The sequence below is a fragment of the Leptomonas pyrrhocoris genome (genome assembly GCF_001293395.1).
Source record: "Leptomonas pyrrhocoris isolate H10 chromosome Unknown, whole genome shotgun sequence".
In the NCBI taxonomy this organism is placed as follows: domain Eukaryota; phylum Euglenozoa; class Kinetoplastea; order Trypanosomatida; family Trypanosomatidae; genus Leptomonas; species Leptomonas pyrrhocoris.
The window spans coordinates 1-21,131 of NW_015438360.1; the positions used below are offsets into that span (position 1 = coordinate 1).

At 56.0% G+C, this 21,131-nt stretch overlaps 13 protein-coding genes across 24 annotated transcripts; all 13 read right to left on the minus strand.

Moving 5' to 3' along the window:
• Positions 1 to 137: 137 nt before the first annotated feature.
• ABB37_02451 (hypothetical protein) lies at positions 138 to 1,267 on the minus strand (the record flags this gene model as incomplete). Of its 2 annotated transcripts, none has more annotated exons than XM_015799433.1 (1): positions 138 to 1,267. In XM_015799433.1, exon 1 carries the CDS (start codon positions 1,107 to 1,109, stop codon positions 138 to 140), a length of 972 nt encoding a protein of 323 aa, XP_015661035.1. In that variant the 5' UTR covers positions 1,110 to 1,267. The 2 variants fall into 2 exon arrangements, with proteins under 2 accessions (XP_015661035.1, XP_015661034.1); XM_015799432.1 differs by having other exon boundaries at positions 138 to 1,246.
• Positions 1,268 to 2,039: 772 nt separating this feature from the next.
• ABB37_02452 (hypothetical protein) lies at positions 2,040 to 2,612 on the minus strand (the record flags this gene model as incomplete). Its single annotated transcript, XM_015799434.1, has 1 exon — positions 2,040 to 2,612. One exon carries the CDS (start codon positions 2,610 to 2,612, stop codon positions 2,040 to 2,042), a length of 573 nt encoding a protein of 190 aa, XP_015661036.1.
• Positions 2,613 to 2,644: 32 nt separating this feature from the next.
• ABB37_02453 (hypothetical protein) lies at positions 2,645 to 3,348 on the minus strand (the record flags this gene model as incomplete). 2 transcript variants are annotated; one of them, XM_015799436.1, is made up of 1 exon in its annotated part: positions 2,645 to 3,348. In XM_015799436.1, the coding sequence occupies exon 1, from the start codon at positions 3,266 to 3,268 to the stop codon at positions 2,645 to 2,647; it is 624 nt and encodes a 207-aa protein (XP_015661038.1). In that variant the 5' UTR covers positions 3,269 to 3,348. The 2 variants fall into 2 exon arrangements, with proteins under 2 accessions (XP_015661038.1, XP_015661037.1); XM_015799435.1 differs by having other exon boundaries at positions 2,645 to 3,344.
• A 345-nt stretch (positions 3,349 to 3,693) lies between these two features.
• On the minus strand, positions 3,694 to 4,248 carry ABB37_02454 (Histone H2B). 4 transcript variants are annotated; one of them, XM_015799440.1, is made up of 1 exon: positions 3,694 to 4,248. In XM_015799440.1, exon 1 carries the CDS (start codon positions 4,159 to 4,161, stop codon positions 3,829 to 3,831), a length of 333 nt encoding a protein of 110 aa, XP_015661042.1. In that variant the 5' UTR covers positions 4,162 to 4,248; the 3' UTR covers positions 3,694 to 3,828. The 4 variants fall into 4 exon arrangements, with proteins under 4 accessions (XP_015661042.1, XP_015661041.1, XP_015661040.1 ...); XM_015799439.1 differs by having other exon boundaries at positions 3,694 to 4,247; XM_015799438.1 differs by having other exon boundaries at positions 3,694 to 4,228.
• Positions 4,249 to 4,721: 473 nt separating this feature from the next.
• On the minus strand, positions 4,722 to 5,273 carry ABB37_02455 (Histone H2B; the record flags this gene model as incomplete). Of its 3 annotated transcripts, none has more annotated exons than XM_015799443.1 (1): positions 4,722 to 5,273. In XM_015799443.1, exon 1 carries the CDS (start codon positions 5,052 to 5,054, stop codon positions 4,722 to 4,724), a length of 333 nt encoding a protein of 110 aa, XP_015661045.1. In that variant the 5' UTR covers positions 5,055 to 5,273. The 3 variants fall into 3 exon arrangements, with proteins under 3 accessions (XP_015661045.1, XP_015661044.1, XP_015661043.1); XM_015799442.1 differs by having other exon boundaries at positions 4,722 to 5,118; XM_015799441.1 differs by having other exon boundaries at positions 4,722 to 5,110.
• Positions 5,274 to 5,543: 270 nt separating this feature from the next.
• ABB37_02456 (40S ribosomal protein S2) lies at positions 5,544 to 6,366 on the minus strand (the record flags this gene model as incomplete). The annotated part of the gene is made up of 1 exon (XM_015799444.1): positions 5,544 to 6,366. The coding sequence occupies exon 1, from the start codon at positions 6,357 to 6,359 to the stop codon at positions 5,544 to 5,546; it is 816 nt and encodes a 271-aa protein (XP_015661046.1). The 5' UTR covers positions 6,360 to 6,366.
• A 956-nt stretch (positions 6,367 to 7,322) lies between these two features.
• Positions 7,323 to 8,815, minus strand: ABB37_02457 (peroxin 13 putative (PEX13); the record flags this gene model as incomplete). Its single annotated transcript, XM_015799445.1, has 1 exon — positions 7,323 to 8,815. Exon 1 carries the CDS (start codon positions 8,625 to 8,627, stop codon positions 7,323 to 7,325), a length of 1,305 nt encoding a protein of 434 aa, XP_015661047.1. The 5' UTR covers positions 8,628 to 8,815.
• An 844-nt stretch (positions 8,816 to 9,659) lies between these two features.
• ABB37_02458 (hypothetical protein) lies at positions 9,660 to 11,067 on the minus strand (the record flags this gene model as incomplete). 2 transcript variants are annotated; one of them, XM_015799447.1, is made up of 1 exon in its annotated part: positions 9,660 to 11,067. In XM_015799447.1, the coding sequence occupies exon 1, from the start codon at positions 10,971 to 10,973 to the stop codon at positions 9,660 to 9,662; it is 1,314 nt and encodes a 437-aa protein (XP_015661049.1). In that variant the 5' UTR covers positions 10,974 to 11,067. The 2 variants fall into 2 exon arrangements, with proteins under 2 accessions (XP_015661049.1, XP_015661048.1); XM_015799446.1 differs by having other exon boundaries at positions 9,660 to 11,032.
• Positions 11,068 to 11,604: 537 nt separating this feature from the next.
• On the minus strand, positions 11,605 to 13,134 carry ABB37_02459 (putative mitochondrial hypothetical protein; the record flags this gene model as incomplete). 2 transcript variants are annotated; one of them, XM_015799449.1, is made up of 1 exon in its annotated part: positions 11,605 to 13,134. In XM_015799449.1, the coding sequence occupies exon 1, from the start codon at positions 12,808 to 12,810 to the stop codon at positions 11,605 to 11,607; it is 1,206 nt and encodes a 401-aa protein (XP_015661051.1). In that variant the 5' UTR covers positions 12,811 to 13,134. The 2 variants fall into 2 exon arrangements, with proteins under 2 accessions (XP_015661051.1, XP_015661050.1); XM_015799448.1 differs by having other exon boundaries at positions 11,605 to 13,127.
• A 796-nt stretch (positions 13,135 to 13,930) lies between these two features.
• ABB37_02460 (putative fibrillarin) lies at positions 13,931 to 15,007 on the minus strand (the record flags this gene model as incomplete). The annotated part of the gene is made up of 1 exon (XM_015799450.1): positions 13,931 to 15,007. Exon 1 carries the CDS (start codon positions 14,825 to 14,827, stop codon positions 13,931 to 13,933), a length of 897 nt encoding a protein of 298 aa, XP_015661052.1. The 5' UTR covers positions 14,828 to 15,007.
• A 1,019-nt stretch (positions 15,008 to 16,026) lies between these two features.
• Positions 16,027 to 17,076, minus strand: ABB37_02461 (hypothetical protein; the record flags this gene model as incomplete). 2 transcript variants are annotated; one of them, XM_015799452.1, is made up of 1 exon in its annotated part: positions 16,027 to 17,076. In XM_015799452.1, the coding sequence occupies exon 1, from the start codon at positions 16,945 to 16,947 to the stop codon at positions 16,027 to 16,029; it is 921 nt and encodes a 306-aa protein (XP_015661054.1). In that variant the 5' UTR covers positions 16,948 to 17,076. The 2 variants fall into 2 exon arrangements, with proteins under 2 accessions (XP_015661054.1, XP_015661053.1); XM_015799451.1 differs by having other exon boundaries at positions 16,027 to 17,002.
• A 675-nt stretch (positions 17,077 to 17,751) lies between these two features.
• ABB37_02462 (putative QA-SNARE protein) lies at positions 17,752 to 18,676 on the minus strand (the record flags this gene model as incomplete). 2 transcript variants are annotated; one of them, XM_015799454.1, is made up of 1 exon in its annotated part: positions 17,752 to 18,676. In XM_015799454.1, the coding sequence occupies exon 1, from the start codon at positions 18,439 to 18,441 to the stop codon at positions 17,752 to 17,754; it is 690 nt and encodes a 229-aa protein (XP_015661056.1). In that variant the 5' UTR covers positions 18,442 to 18,676. The 2 variants fall into 2 exon arrangements, with proteins under 2 accessions (XP_015661056.1, XP_015661055.1); XM_015799453.1 differs by having other exon boundaries at positions 17,752 to 18,609.
• Positions 18,677 to 19,227: 551 nt separating this feature from the next.
• ABB37_02463 (putative mitochondrial hypothetical protein) lies at positions 19,228 to 20,056 on the minus strand (the record flags this gene model as incomplete). Its single annotated transcript, XM_015799455.1, has 1 exon — positions 19,228 to 20,056. Exon 1 carries the CDS (start codon positions 19,993 to 19,995, stop codon positions 19,228 to 19,230), a length of 768 nt encoding a protein of 255 aa, XP_015661057.1. The 5' UTR covers positions 19,996 to 20,056.
• Positions 20,057 to 21,131: the final 1,075 nt, after the last annotated feature.

The following is a 21,131-nucleotide window of genomic DNA, read 5'->3' on the forward strand; positions in this document are numbered from 1 at the left end:
GCAGAAGTAGACTGACTTGAACACAGTGGGTTCCCTTGCTGCTCGTGCTCGGGAGAACAACGCAAATGGTAGCAGCAACAAAATAATAATAATAATAAAGTGCGCACATACGCGCACACGCACACACACATCATCTCTCAAATAACATTAAACTGTACGAGGAAGAAGCCAACCAAGGCAATAACCAGGAAAATGCAACACATGTACAGAAAGCAATTCATTGGTTTTGTGTCCTTCATGAACTTGTTGAGCCGACGGTTGATACGCCGCAGCTGCTGCGTTTGCTTGTCGATCGTCTGCTCCGTCTTCTCCAACATCTCACTCTGCATATCAAGCTGCGCGCCGATCTGAACTGCCACCTCATGCAGACGGCCCACGCCCTCCTTGAGGCGGTCAAGACCGGCGTTGATCTTTGCGTCCTGCGCGGCGATCGTTTTCATCTGCTCTTTCGTTTCCTCGTTGTCTTGCAGCCTGCCACCGCCGACGGCGCTGTCGACAAACACCACATCCTCCGGCCCCACTGGACTCCCGTCATTCGCGGCTTTCGTGCGACGCACCCCCATGAGCTGCTGTCGAAGCTGCGCTTTTTTGCCTAGTTGCATCTCTTCGTACGCGTTGACGTCATTTTTGCCGCCCGTGACACGCTGCGCGTCCATCGCCTTGAGGTTCTGCAGCGTCGCCTCACAATCACTGTACTGTGCCCGTCTGCCATCGTAGTTGCGCTCAAGCAGCTGCAACTTGCTCGCCTTGGGCTTCTTCCGTTTGTTTTCCTTGGCCAGCAGCCGCTCCGACTCCTCCACGAGTTTCTTCAGCTCCGCAAGTGTCTCCTCCATGTGGCGGAGTTCTTTGCGGATCTCATTCGACTGCTCAATGGCCATGCGATCCTGACCGTGCTGGCGGCACCCATCGTTGCGCTCGTTGATGTTATTCTTTGTTCGAGTTGCCATGCGAATGAAGGCGTTGGTCAAGTCCTGGAAGGGATCACCAGTGGTGCCCTCGGAGTCCTTCTCATCCTTGGCGCCCGCCTTGGCGCGGATGCGATGCAGTCGGCGAATGCTCTCGCGCAGGGTTGACCGCATCAGCCCATCCGTGTTGGGAATGTAGTCCATTGCCGACAACAAGACGTGAATGCTCCGGGAGAAGAAAAGGCAAGCTCTCTTTCCGTGCTTTTTGGATGGCAGGTAACACAACCTGAGTTACACAGCAATAAACGACAGCGAATTCAAGCTCCACTGCTGCTGCTACCTCATTGGGAAGAGAAGTTCGCTTCACAGAAACACAATTTGATGCGTGTGTGGTGTCAGCGTTTGTCCCACCAAACGAGTACGATTCGTAAAACCAGGAAAGAAGAAAGGGGGATGGGCAGAGAGAAGTTGACCATTTAAAAAACCGAAAGGGGAATCAAGTGGTCAATGGTCTCTGTGCCTGCTGCACAACTGTGCTTTCTTGGGGCCTTGTCCTTTGCGGCGGTATACCCATCTTTCGGTGCGTGAGTGCGTGTCGAGGCGAAAAGCGGCTACAGTGAGAGCCCAGCTCTTTTATGTCCTTGTCTGACTGTGACGGAGGATATGAAGGAATCGCTGCGCGCACTTCACTGTAATCCGCTGAGCAGCAGCATACGAAGCGACGATAACGAGTCAACCTCTTCGTCCTCGCGCTACCGCGACGCCATGAGCTGCAACTCCCCAAACGGCAATTCATTAGCTTGTTTTGGGTCTTTTGAACGAAGACAAAAAAAAACGCTTGTTCTCTTTTTCTATTTCTTTGTTAAACACCATGAATGAAACCAGTCGCAGTTATCTTCTCTCTTAACATCAGCATTATTGTGAAAAGAAGTGAGATGGCCTTCTCGCTGGGTGAGCGTACATAACACAACAACAAGAGAGGGACAGGAAACTGCGGATTCGTTCTGGGTGTGTTTGGCTTCCGTTCTGTTGCTCTTCTACTCTTCCATTCGAAGTTTTGCAAGAAAGAACGTGTGTTTTTTTTCTTATTAAGGCATCGTCGATCTGCCATGGCATCGGCATAACGCAGCTCGCTTACCAAACGCCGCCCCCGTTGGTGGTCTGGGGAGAGCGATTGAAGGGCGCAGACGGTTGCTGGCGCAGGACGGATTCCGGCATCTCGGAGGCGCGGAAGCGCATCGGGAACGCGTTACTCGCCGGACGCTGGTGGGAAAGCGGCACGGTGGTGGGGTAGGAGTTGTAGGGAGCCTGCGACTGGGATCCCATGAACGGGCGCGAAGCCGGAGCACGGTCGCTGGAGCTGTTCCAGTAATCCATCTGACCCGCTCCAGGCCATCCCTGCTGCGGTTGTTGCTGCTGTTGCTGCTGCTGCGCGGGCTGCTGAATGCGCGAGTCAGTGCCCAGCGACCACTGGCGAGCGCCGAGGTTAGCCGTGTCAGGGCGGTACACCGCGTGCGGCTGTACCGTCGGCGGTGGCGTCGGGGGCTTGCCGGCTTGGGCCGAGAACATGTACGCCCCACGCGGCGCCTCGGCCACCTGCGTCACACGGGACGGCAGCTTCACGGACACCACCCTCTCAATCTCCAGCACGTAGTGCGGCGGGATCACCGGCGGCACAGGCACCGGCGGCTCCGGGATCGGCTCCATCACCACCACCGGCGGAGCCTGGACGGCGCTTATCACCAAGTCCTCCTCCTCCTCAGACGACTCCTCGGGCTGCACAGGCGGAGCCTGCGGCGGCGGTGGTGGCGGCAACTGCTCCTGCTCCTGCTCCTGCGCGGCTGATGCTGTTGCTGCTGCTGCTGCTGAGCCGGCGGGCTCTGCTTCGCTGGCGGCGGTGTGTTCTTGGACGACGTCTTCTCCGCTACGACGCTGGCGTTTTGACGCACCATGTCCGCAAACGACGGGCCGCTGCCGTTCTTGGCCCAGGTCGATCCTGAAGCGATGTCGCCCTTCACGTACACCACCGGTCCATGGGCCTTCTCCTCCGCAGCAGACTTGCTCTTATCAGCCCCGGCGGGCTGTCCGACCTGGGGACGGCGCGGGCGCTCCTGGCGATCGCCACGCTCCGGACGCTCACCGCGTTCCTGGCGCTCAGGACGCTCCCGGCGCTCCCGGCGCTCCCGGCGCTCGCCGCCGTCGCGCTTCTCCCCGCCCTCGCGGCGCTCGTTGTCACGACGACGCTGTGGGCGATCCGCAGGGGCACCGCTTGAGTTGCCAGTCTGCGGTTTCGGAGAATTCCGGCCCTTGGGAGGCTGGCGTGCGTCCTGCTTGGGACCTGAACTCTTGCTCTCGGAGTTCATTAGCGGATACGGATAATCCTTTTCTTCTGTTAGAATAGAACTCAAAAAACCAAAACAAAAATGTGGCTTTGCTCACTTTCTACGGTAAAGTAACGCGCAATGCAAAACGGCAAGATTTGTAAGCGCAGATTTCAATACGGCAGCGGTGTTTTGGGGAACAAGAGAATGAACAGCAAGAGGGAAGCAAAGGTGCGAAGGGGAAACATCAAGGAGCAGGTAAAAGGAGCGCGAAAGCATACAAAAAACGTTTGTCGCATTGTAGCACAGAAGACTGTCGAAAGCCTGCAGCAGGTTCCAGTATAACAAGAAAGTGGGACATGAAAAAAGTGGTGACAATGAGAATGGTCGTCGAAGAAGTGAGAAGAAGCACGCTCCTACTTCAAAAGCAGTGGTAATAGTTTCCTTTCTTTTCTCTTCTCTAGAGGGTTCAGGTCCAGCAAGCTGTTACGCTTCAAAATGAGGAGGGGAGGGGGGAAAGTAGATTTCGGAAAAAAACAAAGGTTGCATCTATGAAAAACGGGGAGTACGTAAGGGTGAGTCGTGTCGCTCACGCAGCCGCTTTAACGCGACGAGTTCGACACGGCCTTCGTGCCCTCGGCCATGGCGTGCTTCGCCAGCTCAGCCGGCAGCACAATGCGCACGGCCGTCTGCACCTCGCGAGCGCCAAGGGTGCGCTTCTTGTTCGCGCGCACAATCGACGCGGCTTCCGTCGCGATGCGCTCCAGCACGTCGTTCACGTACGAGTTCACGATCTTCATCGTGCGGCCCGACATGGACATCTGGCTGTTGATCGCCTTGAGGGAGCGGCTGACGTACACGTTCCACGTGCGCTTCGGCTTGTGGTGCGACTTGTGGGCACCGGCCTTGCGGGGAGCGGAGCGAGGAGTGGCCATCGTTGTGCAGGAGGTGAATCCGTCGAAGAGGAGGGAAAGACTTGGTAGCGAAAAGAAGCTGGAGAGCTGGTAGAGTCGCAAGGAACCGGCAAGTGCGAGTGGCAAGAAAGAAACAACGAGAAAGAACGTTCATTAAAAAGAAGGATTTCGACAACAAGGAAAAGGAAGGGTACGGTAGAGCCACTTCGACAAACCTGTGCATGGAACGACGAAGAGATGTGAGTCCGCATCGAGAAGAGCAAACGGACAGGCAGGCAATCATGCAACTGCATGACACGCCGTTCTTGCAGTTTAGAAGTCGAAGACGCCCAAAACATCAAGACACTAGCATGTTTCGCTGTGTTCTCTCCTTCTTCTTTTTTGCGGTTTGCAAATCGCCTGTTTACGATCTTGATGACTCTTTTTCTATCGGATCACTTTACCCCAGCAAGCACAGAAAGTGTCATACGCAGGAGAGACGTGTGGTAAAAAAAAAGGCGAGGAAAAAACAAAGGAAACAAAACGCATCTATGAAAAAGGGGGAGTACGTAGGGGTGAGTCGTGTCGCTCACGCAGCCGCTTTAACGCGACGAGTTCGACACGGCCTTCGTGCCCTCGGCCATGGCGTGCTTCGCCAGCTCAGCCGGCAGCACAATGCGCACGGCCGTCTGCACCTCGCGAGCGCCAAGGGTGCGCTTCTTGTTCGCGCGCACAATCGACGCGGCTTCCGTCGCGATGCGCTCCAGCACGTCGTTCACGTACGAGTTCACGATCTTCATCGTGCGGCCCGACATGGACATCTGGCTGTTGATCGCCTTGAGGGAGCGGCTGACGTACACGTTCCACGTGCGCTTCGGCTTGTGGTGCGACTTGTGGGCACCGGCCTTGCGGGGAGCGGAGCGAGGAGTGGCCATCGTTGTTTGGCGAGAAAAGGAGGCAAAGAGGGTGAACGAAAGTGTGTGTTGGAAGCTGGAGAGCTGGTGGTGACGGAAGGAAACAAGACAAAAACGAGTTGTGAGGCGAAAAATACACTAGGATAATTGGAAAGACATATGGCAAGCATCGGGTGATAGAATCCATGTTTAACGCGGTCGTGCGCGGATCAAGCAGACCACGCGCGCCATAGATGTGTCTTGATCGTAATGAAAGGGGAAAAAGGGGGGATTGAGATGACCGGTAAATTGCCACTGAAGACGCTCGTAAGGTTGCGTGCCTGGCTTGTAAACTTCCGGTTACGCACATCTCACCACACTCTGCGGCTTCTCTTGCATGAGCAAGGAGTTCGGGCAGCAGTTTGTTCTTCTTTTTCGAATGAGAAATGAAACGAAATAAAACATAAAAAAAAAGATATGCGAGAAAACACAGCGTGCAGAACGGCTCCGAAGAAAGGCGCACGGGGCGGTTTACGCGGCAGCGACCTCGGCAAGGAACTCGCCGTGCTCGTCGGCCGGCTCGCGGGACGGCTCGGTTTCCGCCCACAGGTCGGGGGTGAGGAAGCCGTAGGTCTTGCGCAGGGCGTAGAAGGTGGCCATGATCAGGTTGCCGTGCGTGCGGGTCTTGCCGCGGGAGCTCGTGTACACGTCCTCCACGCCGGCGAACTCCAGAATCTTCTTCGGCACTGGGGCCGCGACGATGCCGGTACCGCGAGGGGCGGGCACGAGGCGGACAGCGACGGAGCCGCACTTGCCGGTCACCTTCATGGGGATCGTGTGGGGCTCGCCGATCTTGTTACCCCAGTAACCACGGCGGATCGGCACGATGTTGAGCTTGGCCGCAATCATCGACGAGCGGATCGCCAGGGACACCTCCTTGCCGACGCGGGCACCAATGCCGATGTGGCCGGCGCCGTCGCCCACGACGTTGAAGGCCTTGAAGCGGGTGCGCTGACCGGCAGAGGTGGCCTTTTGCACGGGGTAGATCTTCATCATCTCATCGCGCAGCTGGCCCTCGGTGATGAGGGTGTCGACGATCTGGTGCTCCTTGATGGGCATCGAGAAGAGGAAGATCTCCTCGAGGGAGGTGACCTTCTGCGCCTTCACGAGGCGGCCCAGCTTGGTGCACGGGGCCCACTCCTTCTCCTCCCCGGCGCCACCGCGGCCACCGCGGCCGCCACGGCCACCACGGCCACCGCGACCGCCACGGCCACGGCCGAAGCCACGCTCGCCGCGAGGGGCCTCGGCGGCAACGGGTGCCTCTTGGGCGGGCTGATTGTCTGCCATATCTAACTGCCATGGAGATAATACAACGATACAGAGAGTGTCAAAAGAAAGCAAAGGGCAAAGGAAAAAAAAATAGCAAGGGGGAACAGCGGGTGAACACACGACCATCAATTTCCTTCTTCATTGTTTACGAGACACACGCTGACGAGAACTCGTATACGGCATCCCGCCCCAGAGCTTAAAGACAGCAATGAGTGAGACTGCTTTGGCCGAATTCGATTTCTCCTTCTTTTTCGCGAACTTCAAAAAAGGTGAGTCTGCCGGCAACTTAAACGCGTAGGTGTTGGAATTGTTCGTTTGGTTTTCTTTTGTATGTGCCGCTCAGCAGCTAGCAAGTAATATATTTGCCTGATACTTCACAACCACCTTCACACCGAATAACCCCAATAACCAACAATCGGGGGAAAAAACAGCGATGTTGATGAGATAAAACAGTTTAAAGAAAAAAATAAAAAGATACTGCGCGCAATCACCAGGTGCAATCGAGTTGCCAGCTTACACCTGGTGAGGTTTATATAGTGCCTTTTTTTGATTGTCAAACTAGGTCGCTTGGAGGACGAGCCCATGGGGAAATCATAAACAGAGGATGTGTCCAGGTCCGCTCATTTTGTCTGAAATTGAAATTCTCCTTTTCCTCGTGAAGGGCTGTACGAAAGGGAGCCATTTGAAGGAGCAGAAGAAACGGACAGCTGAGACTGCTTTCACTTTTTCGTGCACCCTAATTCATCCCATTTCATGCGACGTGGAATACCTGAAGTGCCACACCGTCAGGGGAGACGCAAAAGAGAAGAAACAGATATTAAGTTAGACTTACTAGTGGGAAAAAAAAGCAGCAGAGAAGAAGACAAGGCAAACCGCGCGTTGATCCATCCAACACACACATCACTGTCATCACACTTGTTTTTCTTTTACTAGTTTTGTTGTGTGTGTGTGTGTGTGTGTGTGTGTGCCTGCCCTGTTGCCTTACAGCTTCGTGGCGCGCTCAGCAAGGCGAAGGAAGTTGCTGGGCACGAGACCACGACGGCCGTGAGATGAGTAGTTGCCACCAGCAACTGCCATCGCCTCACACCAGCTCCCCTCCACGTAGTCCTCCACAATGAACTCGTCGCCCGCCTTGAAGCTCAGGCACGAGCCGTCAGCCTGCGGGGCCTGGTAGTCGTACAGCGCGCAGTACACGCGACGTACGCCATTGCCTGCGCCGGGGCGAATGCCCTGCGGACCGCCGTACACCCCGTTCGAGTTGTAGGCCTGTCCCCAGGCATCCGACATGGACTCCTCCTCCCGCTCGTTCTCGGTGAGGTCGGACTCGTCGTCGGTGCTGCGGATGCTCACCTCGTACTCGTCGGGGCTGATCACGTTGCCGTAGGCGTCCTCCGTCGGGCCGGTGATGCGGCGACGGCGCTGCGGCGGCTTGGCGCGCTGGCGTGTCGCGATGCTGTATGCCACCTCGCCCAGGATGAAGAGGGCGATGCACAGCAGCCACGTCCGCCACCTGCTGGGGCCGGCGGTGCCCGCGTTGGCGGCGGCCTGTTGTGTCTTCGTCGCTGCCGCCGTTGCGGCTGCCTGCTGCTGTTGCTGGGCGAGGTTGCCGGCAAAGCGCTGGTTCGGCATCATGCCCATGTTCGGCTGCACGCTCGAGAACGCCCGCACGGCCTTCATGCTATAGTACGTGCCAAAGCACACACCGAAGAGCTCCATGGCGGAGCGGAGACCCTGCACGAGAATGTTGGTGAAGTGGCCCGCGATTTCCATGCGTGCCTGCAGACGGGCCTGGCGGTGCTGCTCACGCTGCTGCCGTATCAGCTGTCGCTCCTTCTTGTGCTCCGCCTGGATACGGCGACTGCGCTCCTCTGGCGACTCGTTCAGAGGGGGCAGCGGTGACGAGTTTTGGTTGATGGGGGACGCTAGCTGGTTCGACTGGTCCGTAGGTGGGAGATTGAGGGGGGATTGCATGCCGTTGCCCTGCATGCCGTCGTTGTTGAGTCCGTTGCCCATGCCCATGCCGTTGCTCGAGCCGAGTTGGTTGTTGCGGCCAAAGCCGCTCAGTCCGCCATTCATCCCGTAAGACGAACCACCGGTAAGCCCAGACCCGCCGTACATGCCACCTCCCATGCCGAGGCCGCCGCCGTACATACTGCTGCCCATCCCATAACCACCACCGTACATGCCGCTGCCCAAGCCGCCCATCCCTAAACCGCCTCCGTACATGCCACCCATGCCCCCCATGCCGCCCATACCGAGGCCTCCACCGTACATTCCTCCATACATGGTTGCAACCTTCGAAGGAAGCGACAAAGTTAAAGGCGTCAAAAAGCTTTTCCTCCAGTAGATTGTGCCAGTCACGCCAAGATACAGCAAAACAGGAGAAATAGCTCTAAAAAAGGGAACTTCAAATATATATATACTTATATTAATAATAAGATCACCGTGCTTCTCTGCGTGGGGGCGATTAGATCTGCGTGTCCAGACGTGTAGCCCATGTAAAAAGGACGGATGGAAAGAGGAAAGGAGAAAAGCAGAGCAAGAAATGCGGAGAGACACCTGGGAAACTGGTTTGAAGAAGTAAGCCAGACCGTGAGGAGCAACCGTGGCCGGCAATATGTTATTGACGTTTTTGATGCGTGACGCAGAGGCACTTCTTCGCTACACTCGCAGTGTGCCGGGATACACTAGTTTCATCGGAAAGCGAAGGCATCATTCCGCCAACAGACTTTGTAAAGTGCTTGCTTCTCTAAAAGCGGTAAAAGGCTTTCATTTTGAGAGGTGTATAAGCGCTTCGGGCATGTCAACCGGCCAACACAAGCACACAACAACAAAACAAGAGAAACAACGGGCAAAAATGTTTGCGCCGTTTCCCATGCACTGCAGCTTTTCTCCATAAACGGCGACACGCGGTATCAGCTTTCTTCGTTTTGAGGATTTCAAGGCATTCGGTAATGAAAGATCAGTTCTGAGAACGCAACAGAAAAAAATGCACGTTGCACTCATATCTAATAAGCAAATTATAGCGTTGACGCCGCTTCCTCGGCAGAATGAAGGGCTGTGAAATGTCCAAATTGGAGTCGTCAGGAAAAATTAAGAAGAAAGATGTAAAAGAAAAACTTAAGCTGTTTGAGGTTAGTAGTTTACATCGTGGAGAGCGTGTGAGTTTCGCGTAAAGTATAAAGGCGACAGCACTCGTGCGCACACGCAAAGAAAAAAAGGTAGCGTAGAAATGTACAAATGGGTGGGAGCTTTTCTTCCACGTCCAGCCCTGAAGCTCTGGATCTATTTCCAAACGAAAACAAATATGAAACGCCACTACAACTTCCACTCATCCAGGTTGATAGTCTGGCCGGAGCTTTTCGCAGCCCGTAGAGCCTCTAGCTTAGACTTCATTTCAGCCTCTATGCGATCCGTCTCTTTCCGCATCGCGGACACCTCTTCCTCGTGGCGGCGGCGCTCCGACATCATCTGGGCAATGACGCGCTTCCGCTGCGCCCCCATCTCCTCGTTGGCGCGTCGCCGCTCCATTGATGCGGCGGCCTCGTCCTCCTTGCGCTGCCGCTCCCGTGCGAGCTCCGCGTCGCGTGCGCGCTCGTCCTCTGCACGCTTCCGCTTTTCCTCCTGCAGGCGCTCCGCCGCCTTTGCGCGCTCCTCGAGCTCCTGCATCGCTATTTGCTCCTGCGCCACGCGAACCTTGTCATCGGCGCGGCGCACGGCGTCGGCCAACTCGCGCTCTCGCCGCCGCTGCGCCGCATCCCGCGTGTGCCGCTGTTCCTCGGCAACCTGCGCCGCCTGCACCCGCTCGTCCGCAAGACGTTGGCGCTCCTCAGCGAGCTGCCGCTTCTGCGAGGCTAAATCACGCAGGTGCCGCTCCACCGCCGCCTGCTGGGCCCGTTGCACCTCGGCGTTCTCTTCCATCCGTGCCTTCTGTGCCGCCGCCTGCTCCGCCTTCGCCTGCTCCTCTCGCTCGCGGCGCAGTAGCTCGCGCTCTCTCTCGCGGACCTCCTTCGCCTTGTACATCTCCGCCTCCAGTTCCTCTTCGCGGCGCCGCTGCATCTCACGCCACTCCTCCGCCCTCCGCTGCTCCTCCCGCTCTAAATTCTTCGCGTGTTCGGCCTTCGCCTTGGCCACTTCCTCCGCCTTCCGCAGCTCCTCCTGCTTCTTCTTGAACCATTCCGCAAACGTTCCTTCTGAGTGGGCGCCCCGGAAGTCGGCGTTCGGCGCTCCGGAGAAGGGGTTCTTCTTGTACTGTTCGTAGGCATCCTTGAAGAGCTGCTCGTCGGTAGCGTAGCGCGGTTTGCGGGACGAAGGGCCACCGCCGCCGGCGCCGTGGGAAGGCGCGGGGTGAGCGGCCCGAGGCGCGTATGATGGGGCCGCGGGGCGCGCGGGGCGATGCGCAAAGCCGCGGTCGTTTCGCGCCAGCTCACGGTCGTATGCGGAGCGCTTAATGGGATCGTTGAGCGTTTGATACGCGTTGACGACTATTTTGAAAACATCAGCGCCGTTTGGGTTTTTGTCGGGGTGAAGCTGTAGCGCCTTTCCCTTGTAGGCCTGTCGAATTGCGTCTTTGTTCGCCGTTCGAGATACGCCTAAGATGGTGTAATAGTCCTGTTTGTCCATCGCTAACATGGCATATCCCCACACTACATATTATGGTGTTCGGAAAGCCAAGCACAGCACGGTAAAGCTGCAAAGTAAGACGAGTGGGTGAAAAATGGGAAACTTACGAAATATATATACGCATGTAAGATGGTCGTATCAAAGTAATACAAGATGTCGAAAGAGTTGAGGACACAAACAAAGGAAGAAGGAGCTGCAACGCCGAACAAAACAAACAGGAGGACAAGAGACCTGGGTGTGTGTACCGCAAAAATGCAGGCGGAGCACTGCGTTCGCGAATGCCAGCGGCGCAGCGCACGAACAAACACGAAAATCGTGCTTTCGTGTCGCTGCATATCCTTGCAACAAGCCCGATGAAGTCGAAGAAATCTCTGTATTGCAATCGTTACCCCACGGAAACGGTCGAAAACATCATCGTTGTTTCCCTTCTTACTTCTTTCCCTCCAAGGAAGCAACAGCTTCAGAAAGCAAAAGAAGCACACAAAAAAACCTTGTCTAGTCTTCACCATGCGCCTGAACAGGAGGTGGAATAAACACGACACGGTGAGATTGAGAGGGGTGTGCGTTTAGCACATGAAAGCACACACCTTCTTCTTTTAGCCTCAAAACAAGAATAGCAATGCCACAAGAAGGGGAGAGGCTACTCAGCCTTGGTCGCCTCTTTCTTTTCCTTCTCGGCGTGTTCGTCTTGCAGGTCAAACTGGTCCAGAAGGCGATCCGCGTCCGCCAGAGCCTGCGGCAACCGCGACAGCACAAAGAGCACAACGCTGCCCAGCACAAACGTCTCGCCCCACACACCCAAGTACGTGTGCAGAAAATCAAGCCACATAATAATGATGCGGAACTTGAAGGTGCCCAACGCCATCTCCTGCCCCCAGCCACCGTGACGCGCGCTGACGTGTCGCATCTGCTCCGGCGGCTTTGCGCCGTAGAGCAGGTAGTACTTGCGCGCGTCGGCGTTCTCGATGATGTCGTACGCGTCCTTTAGCTCCTCCAAAGCCATGTTGCGGTCGACCTCGTCCTTCTCCGTTTCCAGAATGCGCTGACGCTTCTCCTCGTACTTCTTCTTCAGCTGGGCGGGGGTGGTGGATCGGACGGACATGGTGTCGTTGGCGTCGAGGAGGACCTTGAAGAGCTCACGGTCCACTTGTGAGACGAGTTTGTTATAGGCGAGTTCGACCTGCTTGTTCTCTGCCTCACAGGTGCGGCCGCAGTGCACAAGCTGCCCCTGCTTCTCTTGGTGCGTCGCGAAGGCGTGTTTGATTTGCTGGCGCACAACATAGTTCTCGCGCCGGCGGGCCTTGTCAGGGTCTTCTTCTGCGTTCTCCTCCACCGCAGTTGCAGCGGCGGCGTGGCCGTCCTTACTGCTAAGGTTCAATCGTCCGTCTACACCCAACGTGTGGTAGTAGTGCTCCAGCTCCTCCTTCGAGGTGGCGGCGGTCTCGGTGGTGCTGCTGAAACGGTCAGGGTTGAGCAGTTCGCCGAAGCCTCTGCCAGACTCCACCTGCGGCACCTCAAGGTTGTACTCCTCGTCGTACTTCGAGAAGGCTAAGAGGAGAAGGCAGAGTAGGATGAGGATGCCAAAGAAGTAACGAAAACACTTGCCCGAGTCCTCGTGGCGCTCCACCAACTCATCCCACTCCGCTTGTGTGATGACGCCGCGGTTGGGGTCGCTGTTACGCACGGGGCGGCCGTACATCGCATTTCCCTGCTGCCCACCCGCCATGTTCCGCATGAGTGCCTGGCGGGCGTAGAGGTCCTGCTGCACACGTGCTGCGCTTTCTTCTAGTTTTGCGCGTCGGTTCAGCGACTGCTGCTGGCGCACCTGCGCCGCCTTCGGCTTCATTGTCCCTTCGTGATTGTCTCTGTTTGTGTGGTTAAGGGCACGGTGAGGGTGTGCGTGTGTAGCAGGATCCCCCAAGATAAAGAATGGGGCCGTGGCGTAAGCGACAAGAAAAGCCGTTCGTAAAACCTACAGTTCACGACAACTCACTTTCAGAGAACAAACAGCCGAGAAACTGTGTGGTGAACAAGGGTACGTCGGCGTGGGCCTAGCACTGCGCGTGATCAGTGCTGGAAGTGAACGACTCTCGTTTCGAGGGGCGGGGCGGGTTGTCCGGTGTGAGTGTGCGAATACATGTAAATGCGACCTCTGCGCCTCTCTTTATCCTAAAACGTCGACCATGACGCGCCATATGATGGGCAAAGTAAATTGTGGAAGTAGGGAGAAGAGAAAAGGAAAGAAAAAGGTGCTGCCAGTTCATTTTGCGTGTTTGTCCCACCCCACCCCTCCCCCCTCAACAAACGCTGTTATGCACTTTCCTGCTTCCGCTTCGCGGCTTCTCTGAGATCACACCGGCAGTGCGCACACATCTAATCCCTCGTAATTAATAATCGAGCGCGACTACGTTTGACGCATACAAAACAGAGCATTCCGCGGTGTTTTGAGGGAAACGCCTCCGCTGCGCCTGAACTCCATGACTCTGCATTCACAGCGAGTTCGTTCTCCGCGACGAGAAAAACAGAATCTCTTGTCAAAGCATACGCGTTCCTGCTGGAATGGCGCTTCTCTAGACCACTCGGTGCATATTGCATGTTTTAGTAAATGGCGCCTTTTCTTCTCGATTATTACGTCAACATGCCGACACCCAATCAGCGAAAACACAGAAAACAAGCTAACGCACACTTACTCCGATTAACTTGGTGTTTAGAAGAGGAAGAGAAGAACAAAAAAGATCGCGTTCAGCTTACGTGTTTTTTAACAAAATTACGACTTGTTAGAGTTTCTTTTCCTCTGCTGTCATTTTTTCCCTTCACGAGTACCTCACACAGGTGACGAAAAGGAAAAACCGAGAGACCGCCACAACACACCCCCACCCACAGACACGCATACACGCGCATATGCCCCTTCCACAAAGAACACGAAGTGCTTTGTGGAGGACACCGGCACACCCTGCCGCCACAAATTACTCCGCAGCCTTCGGCGGGCTCTTGTAGTAGCCCGTAACGACACAGTGGTCGCGCTCGAAGGGCTCTAGCGAAACCTGCTCCTTCGGCCGCAGCCCAGAGTCTTTCAGCTTCTGAATTTCAGAGGCGAACACGGTCGCGGCATCCGCGGTGGAGTCGATGCAATTTGCCTTGATGGAAATCACAAAGCCGCCGTTCTCCTTGAGAAAGTGCTGGGCGTTAAGAGCTAGAATGCGGGCCTGATCCGGCTGCGCCACATCCATGAAGATACAGTCCACCAGGCGGGGAATCAACATCCGGTACTTCTGTGGGTAGCGGGCATCCTCCAGAATCGGCACGATGTTGCTGCGACGCTTCGTCATCTCCTCTAAGTCGCGGCCGCTGCGGTGCGAAAACTCCACGGCGTACACGACGCCCTCAGGGCCGACGAGGTCGGACACGTGGCTAACGGTGGTGCCGCTGGCCGCGCCGAGGTACAGCACGGCCGATCCCGGCTCCATGTAGATGTTCGCTACACCAGCGTAGATGGCCGAGGCTAACTTGGAGCGGTATGGGTTCCACACACGGAACTCATGCGACTCGGACTCGCCCGCGACGGTGCCGTTGACGCGCTTCTCGCTGTACACCGACACACCTGGCACGAGGGAGCGGGTGGAGAGAGTGTCCTTGCCGGCCAGCAGGTAGCAGCCGTTGAAGCGCGCATGTGGGTGGAAGATGTTGCCCTTCGGCGCACCCGCACCTCCTCGACCGCCCCCGCGTCCGCCGCGACCCCCACCGCGACCGCCGCCGCGACCACCTCCGCGGCCACCGCCACGACCGCCGCCACCGAAGCCACCGCGGCCCCCACCGCGACCGCCACCGCCGCGTCCGCCAAATCCGCCGCGTCCTCCGCGCATAGTGAACAGAGACAGAAATGAAATAAAGAGTAAGTGAGGGGGTGATGCACACCGAGTTTGTGCGCACCTATGCAAATATGTAAATCTGTATTTATATAGGAAAGCCGCTGGAGCCGGTGGGTATGTACAAATTCAAGTGCACAAGTATGAAAATGTGTGTGTGCCCGAACCCTGGGGAACTACCAAGGTAAAGGCACAACGCAGCATACGCACGACACATCAACGCAGAGGTAAGGAAAAAAAAAGGCACGCAGAGAAGAGCAGAGAGGAAAAAGCAGTAGAGAGGCTCGCAGCGTCATCGTTGGGGGAAAAAAGAGAAAGCGGCATTGCGGGGCACGTTGCAACACGAGATGGTGATCCACCACCGCCTTCGTCCTCCCTCATCGACCCCCCCCCCTCCCCCTCCACCCCTGCCAGCGGCAAAAGGAAAGAAGAATCCGGTATGCGTCCTTCTACCAATGCACACGTTGCGAAAGCAAAGAGAAAAATCACGTACACGTAGATCTCTTTGGACTGCATTCTCGGAAGCTCACTCGTGTATTCTTTCGTAAACGGTACACGTATGCGGCAGCTAAAGCGCGTCCGGACACAACAACACGGAACCCCGCTGGATGTCCTTCCTTGGTCTGCTTATTTCCCTATCGGACACAACAGAATGGTGGGTGAGGGGCACAAGCGTTACAACGGCTCTCTTTGCCTTGATTAGAGAGACACGAAGTAACGAGTAGCTCAGGCATTTCAGCTGGGGGCAGCAACGATACGACCGCACAGAGTACGTGCAGAACACAAAACGGGAAAAAAATGCAGAAATACAGGGAAAACGCCAGTGCAACGTCATTTCACACTAAAAAAAAAAGCGGCAAAACACCAGCAAAAACAATGAACGCGAAGTGAAGGCGAAAACACAACGTCAAAAGGAAAAGGGATAAAGAAAACAATAGAGGGCCAGCGACAACACGGTGTTTTTCTCCCTCGGGCCTCAACGACACTTACCACTGTTTCCGCCAGGGCGTTATACATATATTTGATCTTTCTCTTTCCTCTGCAAAGTTGCCCGGTACACTTTTCCTCTCTGCTCTACACACCTGCGCACCTCCCCCCTTCTTACATGAAGCAGACGCAGCGACGAGGAAGGAATAAGTAGAAACGAAAAATCAGGAGCCGCCTCACCTTCCAAGGCACCAATCGACGTGTCTGCGTCACTTCTTAACAGCCGTGGCCGCGGGGGCAGCGGGGGTCGCGTTCAGTATGGAGAAGATGGACCGCATCTGCTCCGTCCCCTTCGAGTACTGGTTCGGCTTCTGAAGGTCGACCAACATGCCCACCGCGTTCCACACGGCGCCGCTTTTCTTGTACGCATCGATCTTGTTTGCATCCGTCTGCTGATCCTTCTTGTGGTTGGCCTTCGCCTCCGACACCTCCTTCTCGCGCTTCGCCTTCTGCGCCTTGATGAACTCCTGCGCGGCGGCGAGGATCTTACTCTCCTTCTCCTTAGTCGCGGCGTCGTAGGCAGCGGTGCGGCTGGCGACTTGCTTGTTCAGCGCGTCCATCTTGGCGGTGTTGACGGCGCTCGGCTTCTCCGGCGGCGTGGGCGGGCGGTTTGGCGAGCCCGGCGGCGGCGAGGACGCAATGAAGCCGTTCACACCACCGTGCGGCGGCGACTGCGGGGTGGCGCGCGGCTCAGCGGGCGAGGCGGAGAAGGGACTCATGCTGTCCTGCGACGGCTGCGACGGCGGCACAGCTGCCGAGACGGGGGCAGCGGGTGCGGGGAGGAAGGAGGACGCTGGCTTCTCGTCGGCGGCGGGCGGGGAACCGGGCGCGGCCGGCTGCGCCGGTGCGGGTGCGCTCGGCGTGTTCCAGTCGTCGTCGTCGTCCCACGGCGCCTTCACAGCGTTCGGGCGGGCCTCGCCGGTGCCGGAGTGCGCGGACATTGATGCGGGCGAGTGCTGCGACGGCGCCGCGGCATCGGTGAAGCGATTTGGGGGTGCGTTGCCGCCGGCCGCAGATCCGATGGAAGGTGGGCTGTTCGCCTCCGCACCGAAGGGGGAGCCGCCCTCGTCGAACGGAGAGGCTGGCGCACCCTGCTTCGGCGCAAAGTTAAAGGCCTGGTCGTCGTTCATTACGATACGGTTTCTTTAAAGCCTCGTTTCGACTTATAATAATAATCGACGCCGCTTCCAAAGGTAAGAAAATGGGGGGCACAGACGCTACAAGCGATAAAAGAGTTTGTCGGTGTTGTTTTTGGTTTCTGCCCGAGGCGCGACGGAGCGAAGCAAAGAATGACGAAACGAGAGACGTCACGACGGCGACAGGTGGAGGAGGCGGGAGAAGAAGCGGCGCTTTGCTTCGGTTTGGCGAAATGTCCGGAACAGCGAAGCTGGCAAAACCTGAATCTCTCGTGCGAGTTGGGCACGGCGCAACAACAACGAAGTGTGAGTTGCTCAGAAAGAGAACACCCTCGTTTCCAAGTGTCGAAACCAGGCGAATCAGGGTGGCTGTCAAGCGCAAAACACCATCCCATTGTAGTGTGTGCGCTTTTGTAAAGAAAGAACCATATATGCCCTTCTTTGGTGCCGTCGTTGGCAGCCCAGATACGAAATACAGAAAGAAGGAAGAGACTGCACGTCATGCGAAGCAACGCTTTCAGTTCAAAAGAGCTCCTGCATTGTGAGAAAGCGCATGAGGCGGCGAAACAGAAGACAGCGGATTTGGCATTGGCTCTTCGCAGATTTGGAGAGGTAAAACAAACAAAAGAACATCTCCAGACGTGATCACTACTGAACAACAACGCACACCGCAAGCAGATCAAAACGCATACAGAACGGCCCTCATTTGAAAAAAAAAAGGATAGTTGAGCAGGAAGAAGAGAAACAGCATACATGCAAAACCGCAAAAAGAAAAAGACAGAAGCACGTGTAGCCATGTTACCTCGTGACCAGCACTACGATAATAATAACAATGATGACGACAACAACAAGCACCGCACAGCCAATGCAGCCTATTTTGCGAAACGACTTCTGTCTGCGCGAGGCGCCCTGGATTTGATTGTGGCCCTGCTCAATGAGCGACTTCGACTCAGTCACGTTGTTCGTCATTTTGTCTAGTCCGTCTTGCTGTTGATGCACTAAGGAGTGGAACTCCTGATAAGTCGTCTTGAGATCCATCACGTCCGACTCGATCTCGCGAGCGTGCTGCAGCTTCTCGCGCTGGATGGCCTCCTCGGTGTGAAACTCACACAAGTCAACTGGTTGCACCTGTTTAAAGGTAACTTGTGAGTCGAGCGCATCGAGACCTGCCTCCCGCAAGCTACCCGGGTCTGTCTGGCGAAATGTTTGCCGTTCTCGCCGTGTCGCTTCAGCGTTCAGAGACGCGAACTGTGTCGTTATTTGCGCATACTCCTGTTGTAGCGCATCAAGCGATGAATCTGCCCCCTTCGTGACAATCTCTACACGGTCGTTGCACTGCTGCATCAGCAGACGAGTGCGTCGTAGTTTGTCTCGCGCAATCGCGTCTCGACCGGTGCCCAGCTCTCGCATGGCCAGCTGCACATCCTGGCAAGCTTTGTTTACCTGCTGAATAGAGCGAGAGAGAAGTTCTCCATTTTCTAGTGGCATTTTCTAAGCTGAGTGCAGGAAAAAAGAGTATAAAAACGGTTTGCTGGATGCGAAATTGCTGCTAGTGCGAGACAAACAGATATGCGCAAAGGACCGTGCAAGTCTCCTCGTTGCACCAAGACCTACGCGGCTTCGAAGTGTGGTAGAGCTGCACTCTTTCGATGGCACTATTTTTTGTTGTTGTTGTTGTTGTGTGTGTGGGTGTGTGTGTGTGTGTAAGAGAAGCGCAACCAACTTCAGAGAACAAGAAAAAAAAAGGGGCCGAGAAAGAGTAGCATCATAAAACCAAGCGGTGGGCCATGGAGTGACGCCCTCATACGCGCCACTGTTAGCCAGTGCATACAAGAATGAGAGACACGAAACTTCGCTTTGGTCGTCCATAGAGATCCCACGCACGACGAAAAAGACTCCCTTTACCATCACAGCTTTAGCTCACAGTAGTTGTTCTGCGTGCATTGTATTCCTTCTCTTGTTGCGCTGAACTCTTCTCTTTCTTTTGCCTTGCAAGCGGTGTGCAGCAGAGTGGCAGTGGAGAAACGAAAGCCCAAACGAAAAGAAAAAGAAAGCCCAACAACAACAAATATGCAGCGGGACAGAAGGCGACAGAATAGGAAGACGAAAAAACAGCAAGTACTCAAGCCCACCGTCAGAAGCGCGACACGTGGGACCCTCTCTCCCCTCCCTTTCCGGTTCCCGTGTGTGCAAAAGCACGTGTGCGGCCATCGTCCCTACGTGCATTTCCTCCGCTGTGTGATTGCTCTCTTCCCAAGAATTAGAAGGACTAGACTAATTGCTGCCGAGTGCTCTGCCATGCCCCCAGGTGTGCGAGCCACCACTGCTCCCACCCTGCGGTGCGTCGTTGCGTCGCCCTGTTTGGAAGCGTGGGTCGTAAGGGTGCACCTCCGCTCCAAAGGAGGTGATGCGGGTTGTGGCCTGGGGAAACCGCCGCAGCAGCCAAGCCGGCGTCTCCAGCCACCGCTGCTGGTGCGTAAGAGGCAGCACGTCTTTAAAAAAAATGTAGGCATGTCCGGCCACGACGCCTAAGATGTCCGCCAGGAGTCCGCCCCCCATGACGAAGTGAAGCGCCATCAGCGCCCACGGAAAAACGGCGGAGCGAAACGCAAAACCGAAGAGCTCCAGTCGCTGCTCAGGGTGGCGCTTGCAGAAGATCCAACACAGGGCCATCAAGAAGGAAAAGCTTGTTACGTAGAGGTTAAAGTACAGACCCACCGCGGAAAGGGCGGCGATCACGACGAGGAACATGTACACGAGGTCTGCCGGCTTGTCCTTGAAGTCGTACTCCTCGTTGTTCTTCACGTAGGTGACAAACATGGCGATTGTCATCAGCCACTGGAAGGAGAAATTACCGAGGAAGAAGGCGGCTGTCACGAAGCGCCAAACCTGCAGCGACGTTATCGCCTCGCTCGTCAAGATGAGTTTTGAGACGCTTATGAGGTTCAGCGAGGACGCCGCCGACAGCCCCACCGCAGCCACGAGTGAGGCACGAGTGACGGGTCCGAGTTGGTTGAACCAGTCACCGAAGTTCTGCGACATGATGTAGTTCGTGCGCCGTGTGTGTAAGTGATTTCAGCGTATGTGTACGTGTGTGAAACTCTGTTGAAGACATGTATTAGAGCGTGCACCGCGTGGCGCACATTGAAGAGAAGGGAAAGAGAAGGAGGTAACAGGAAAGGCGCAAAAACGGGCACTAACGAGAGTTGCTGACTCTCCTCTCTCGACTTCGATTTTTTTAATTATTTCGCTAGTCTTCGGACATTGCGCAGCACTCAAGGTTGCTTCTGTACCCATCCCGGCTCGCGACGCTTCCGCCCCGGCACCTTCACCCCAACCGACGTGCGCCAAAACTTAGGCTTTGGCTGGGCAGCGCAAACACTGACGGCCAGGCCCAACCGCCCCCGCGCGCCACAGCCGTGAGCGGGGGCAGCACCCAAATGTAGAAGAGCACAAGCAGCGAAAGAAGGCAGAAAGAAGTTTCGGTCACCGCCGTTCACGATGCCCACTTTGTAGATCCGTTTTAGCTTTATGAATGCATCAATCGTAGCATACAGGGTTGCTGCTCCTCATACGTGTGTCACGGGGAAAAAAAAGCACGAGAAATCAGGGCAGCCAAAAAGCCTGAGAAAACAGTAGAAAGGAGACTGATAAAATACAGAAGGAAGTAAAACTCTAGTAATGTAATGTAGTGAAGGACACGCAGACGAGATAGGACAACGAAATGGGAGAAACACCGGTGAGCGCTAGCACCTACACCGCCACGCGACTTTGCGAACTCTAAACGATCTTCTTGTGTGGGTATGGGTGGGGTGGGATTAGGGAAAGGAAAGGAGGGAGGGATGTTGCGCAAAGCTAGCCCAACTTCTTCACCTGCGAGGCGCGCACAAAGACGCCCTTGCCTTTGGGGCACGTGAAGTACTGCTTCTTGTCAATGAACGAGGAGCCGTCGTTGGTGCCCTCGTTGCCCTCCAGCATCTCCAGCCCTATCCAAATACCCGCCCCAAACGCGGTAGAGCCGTTGAAGCGCACAATGGCGCGGCAGCCCTTATAGGTGACTTGGTCCCCAACGTGGAGCTCGTTGGCGGGGTTGACGGCGTTGGCCGAGTGCGACGCCGGCACCACGCCCGTCGCCGTGCCGTTGGTGGCGGTACTGCGGCTGTGCGGCGTGCGAGAGC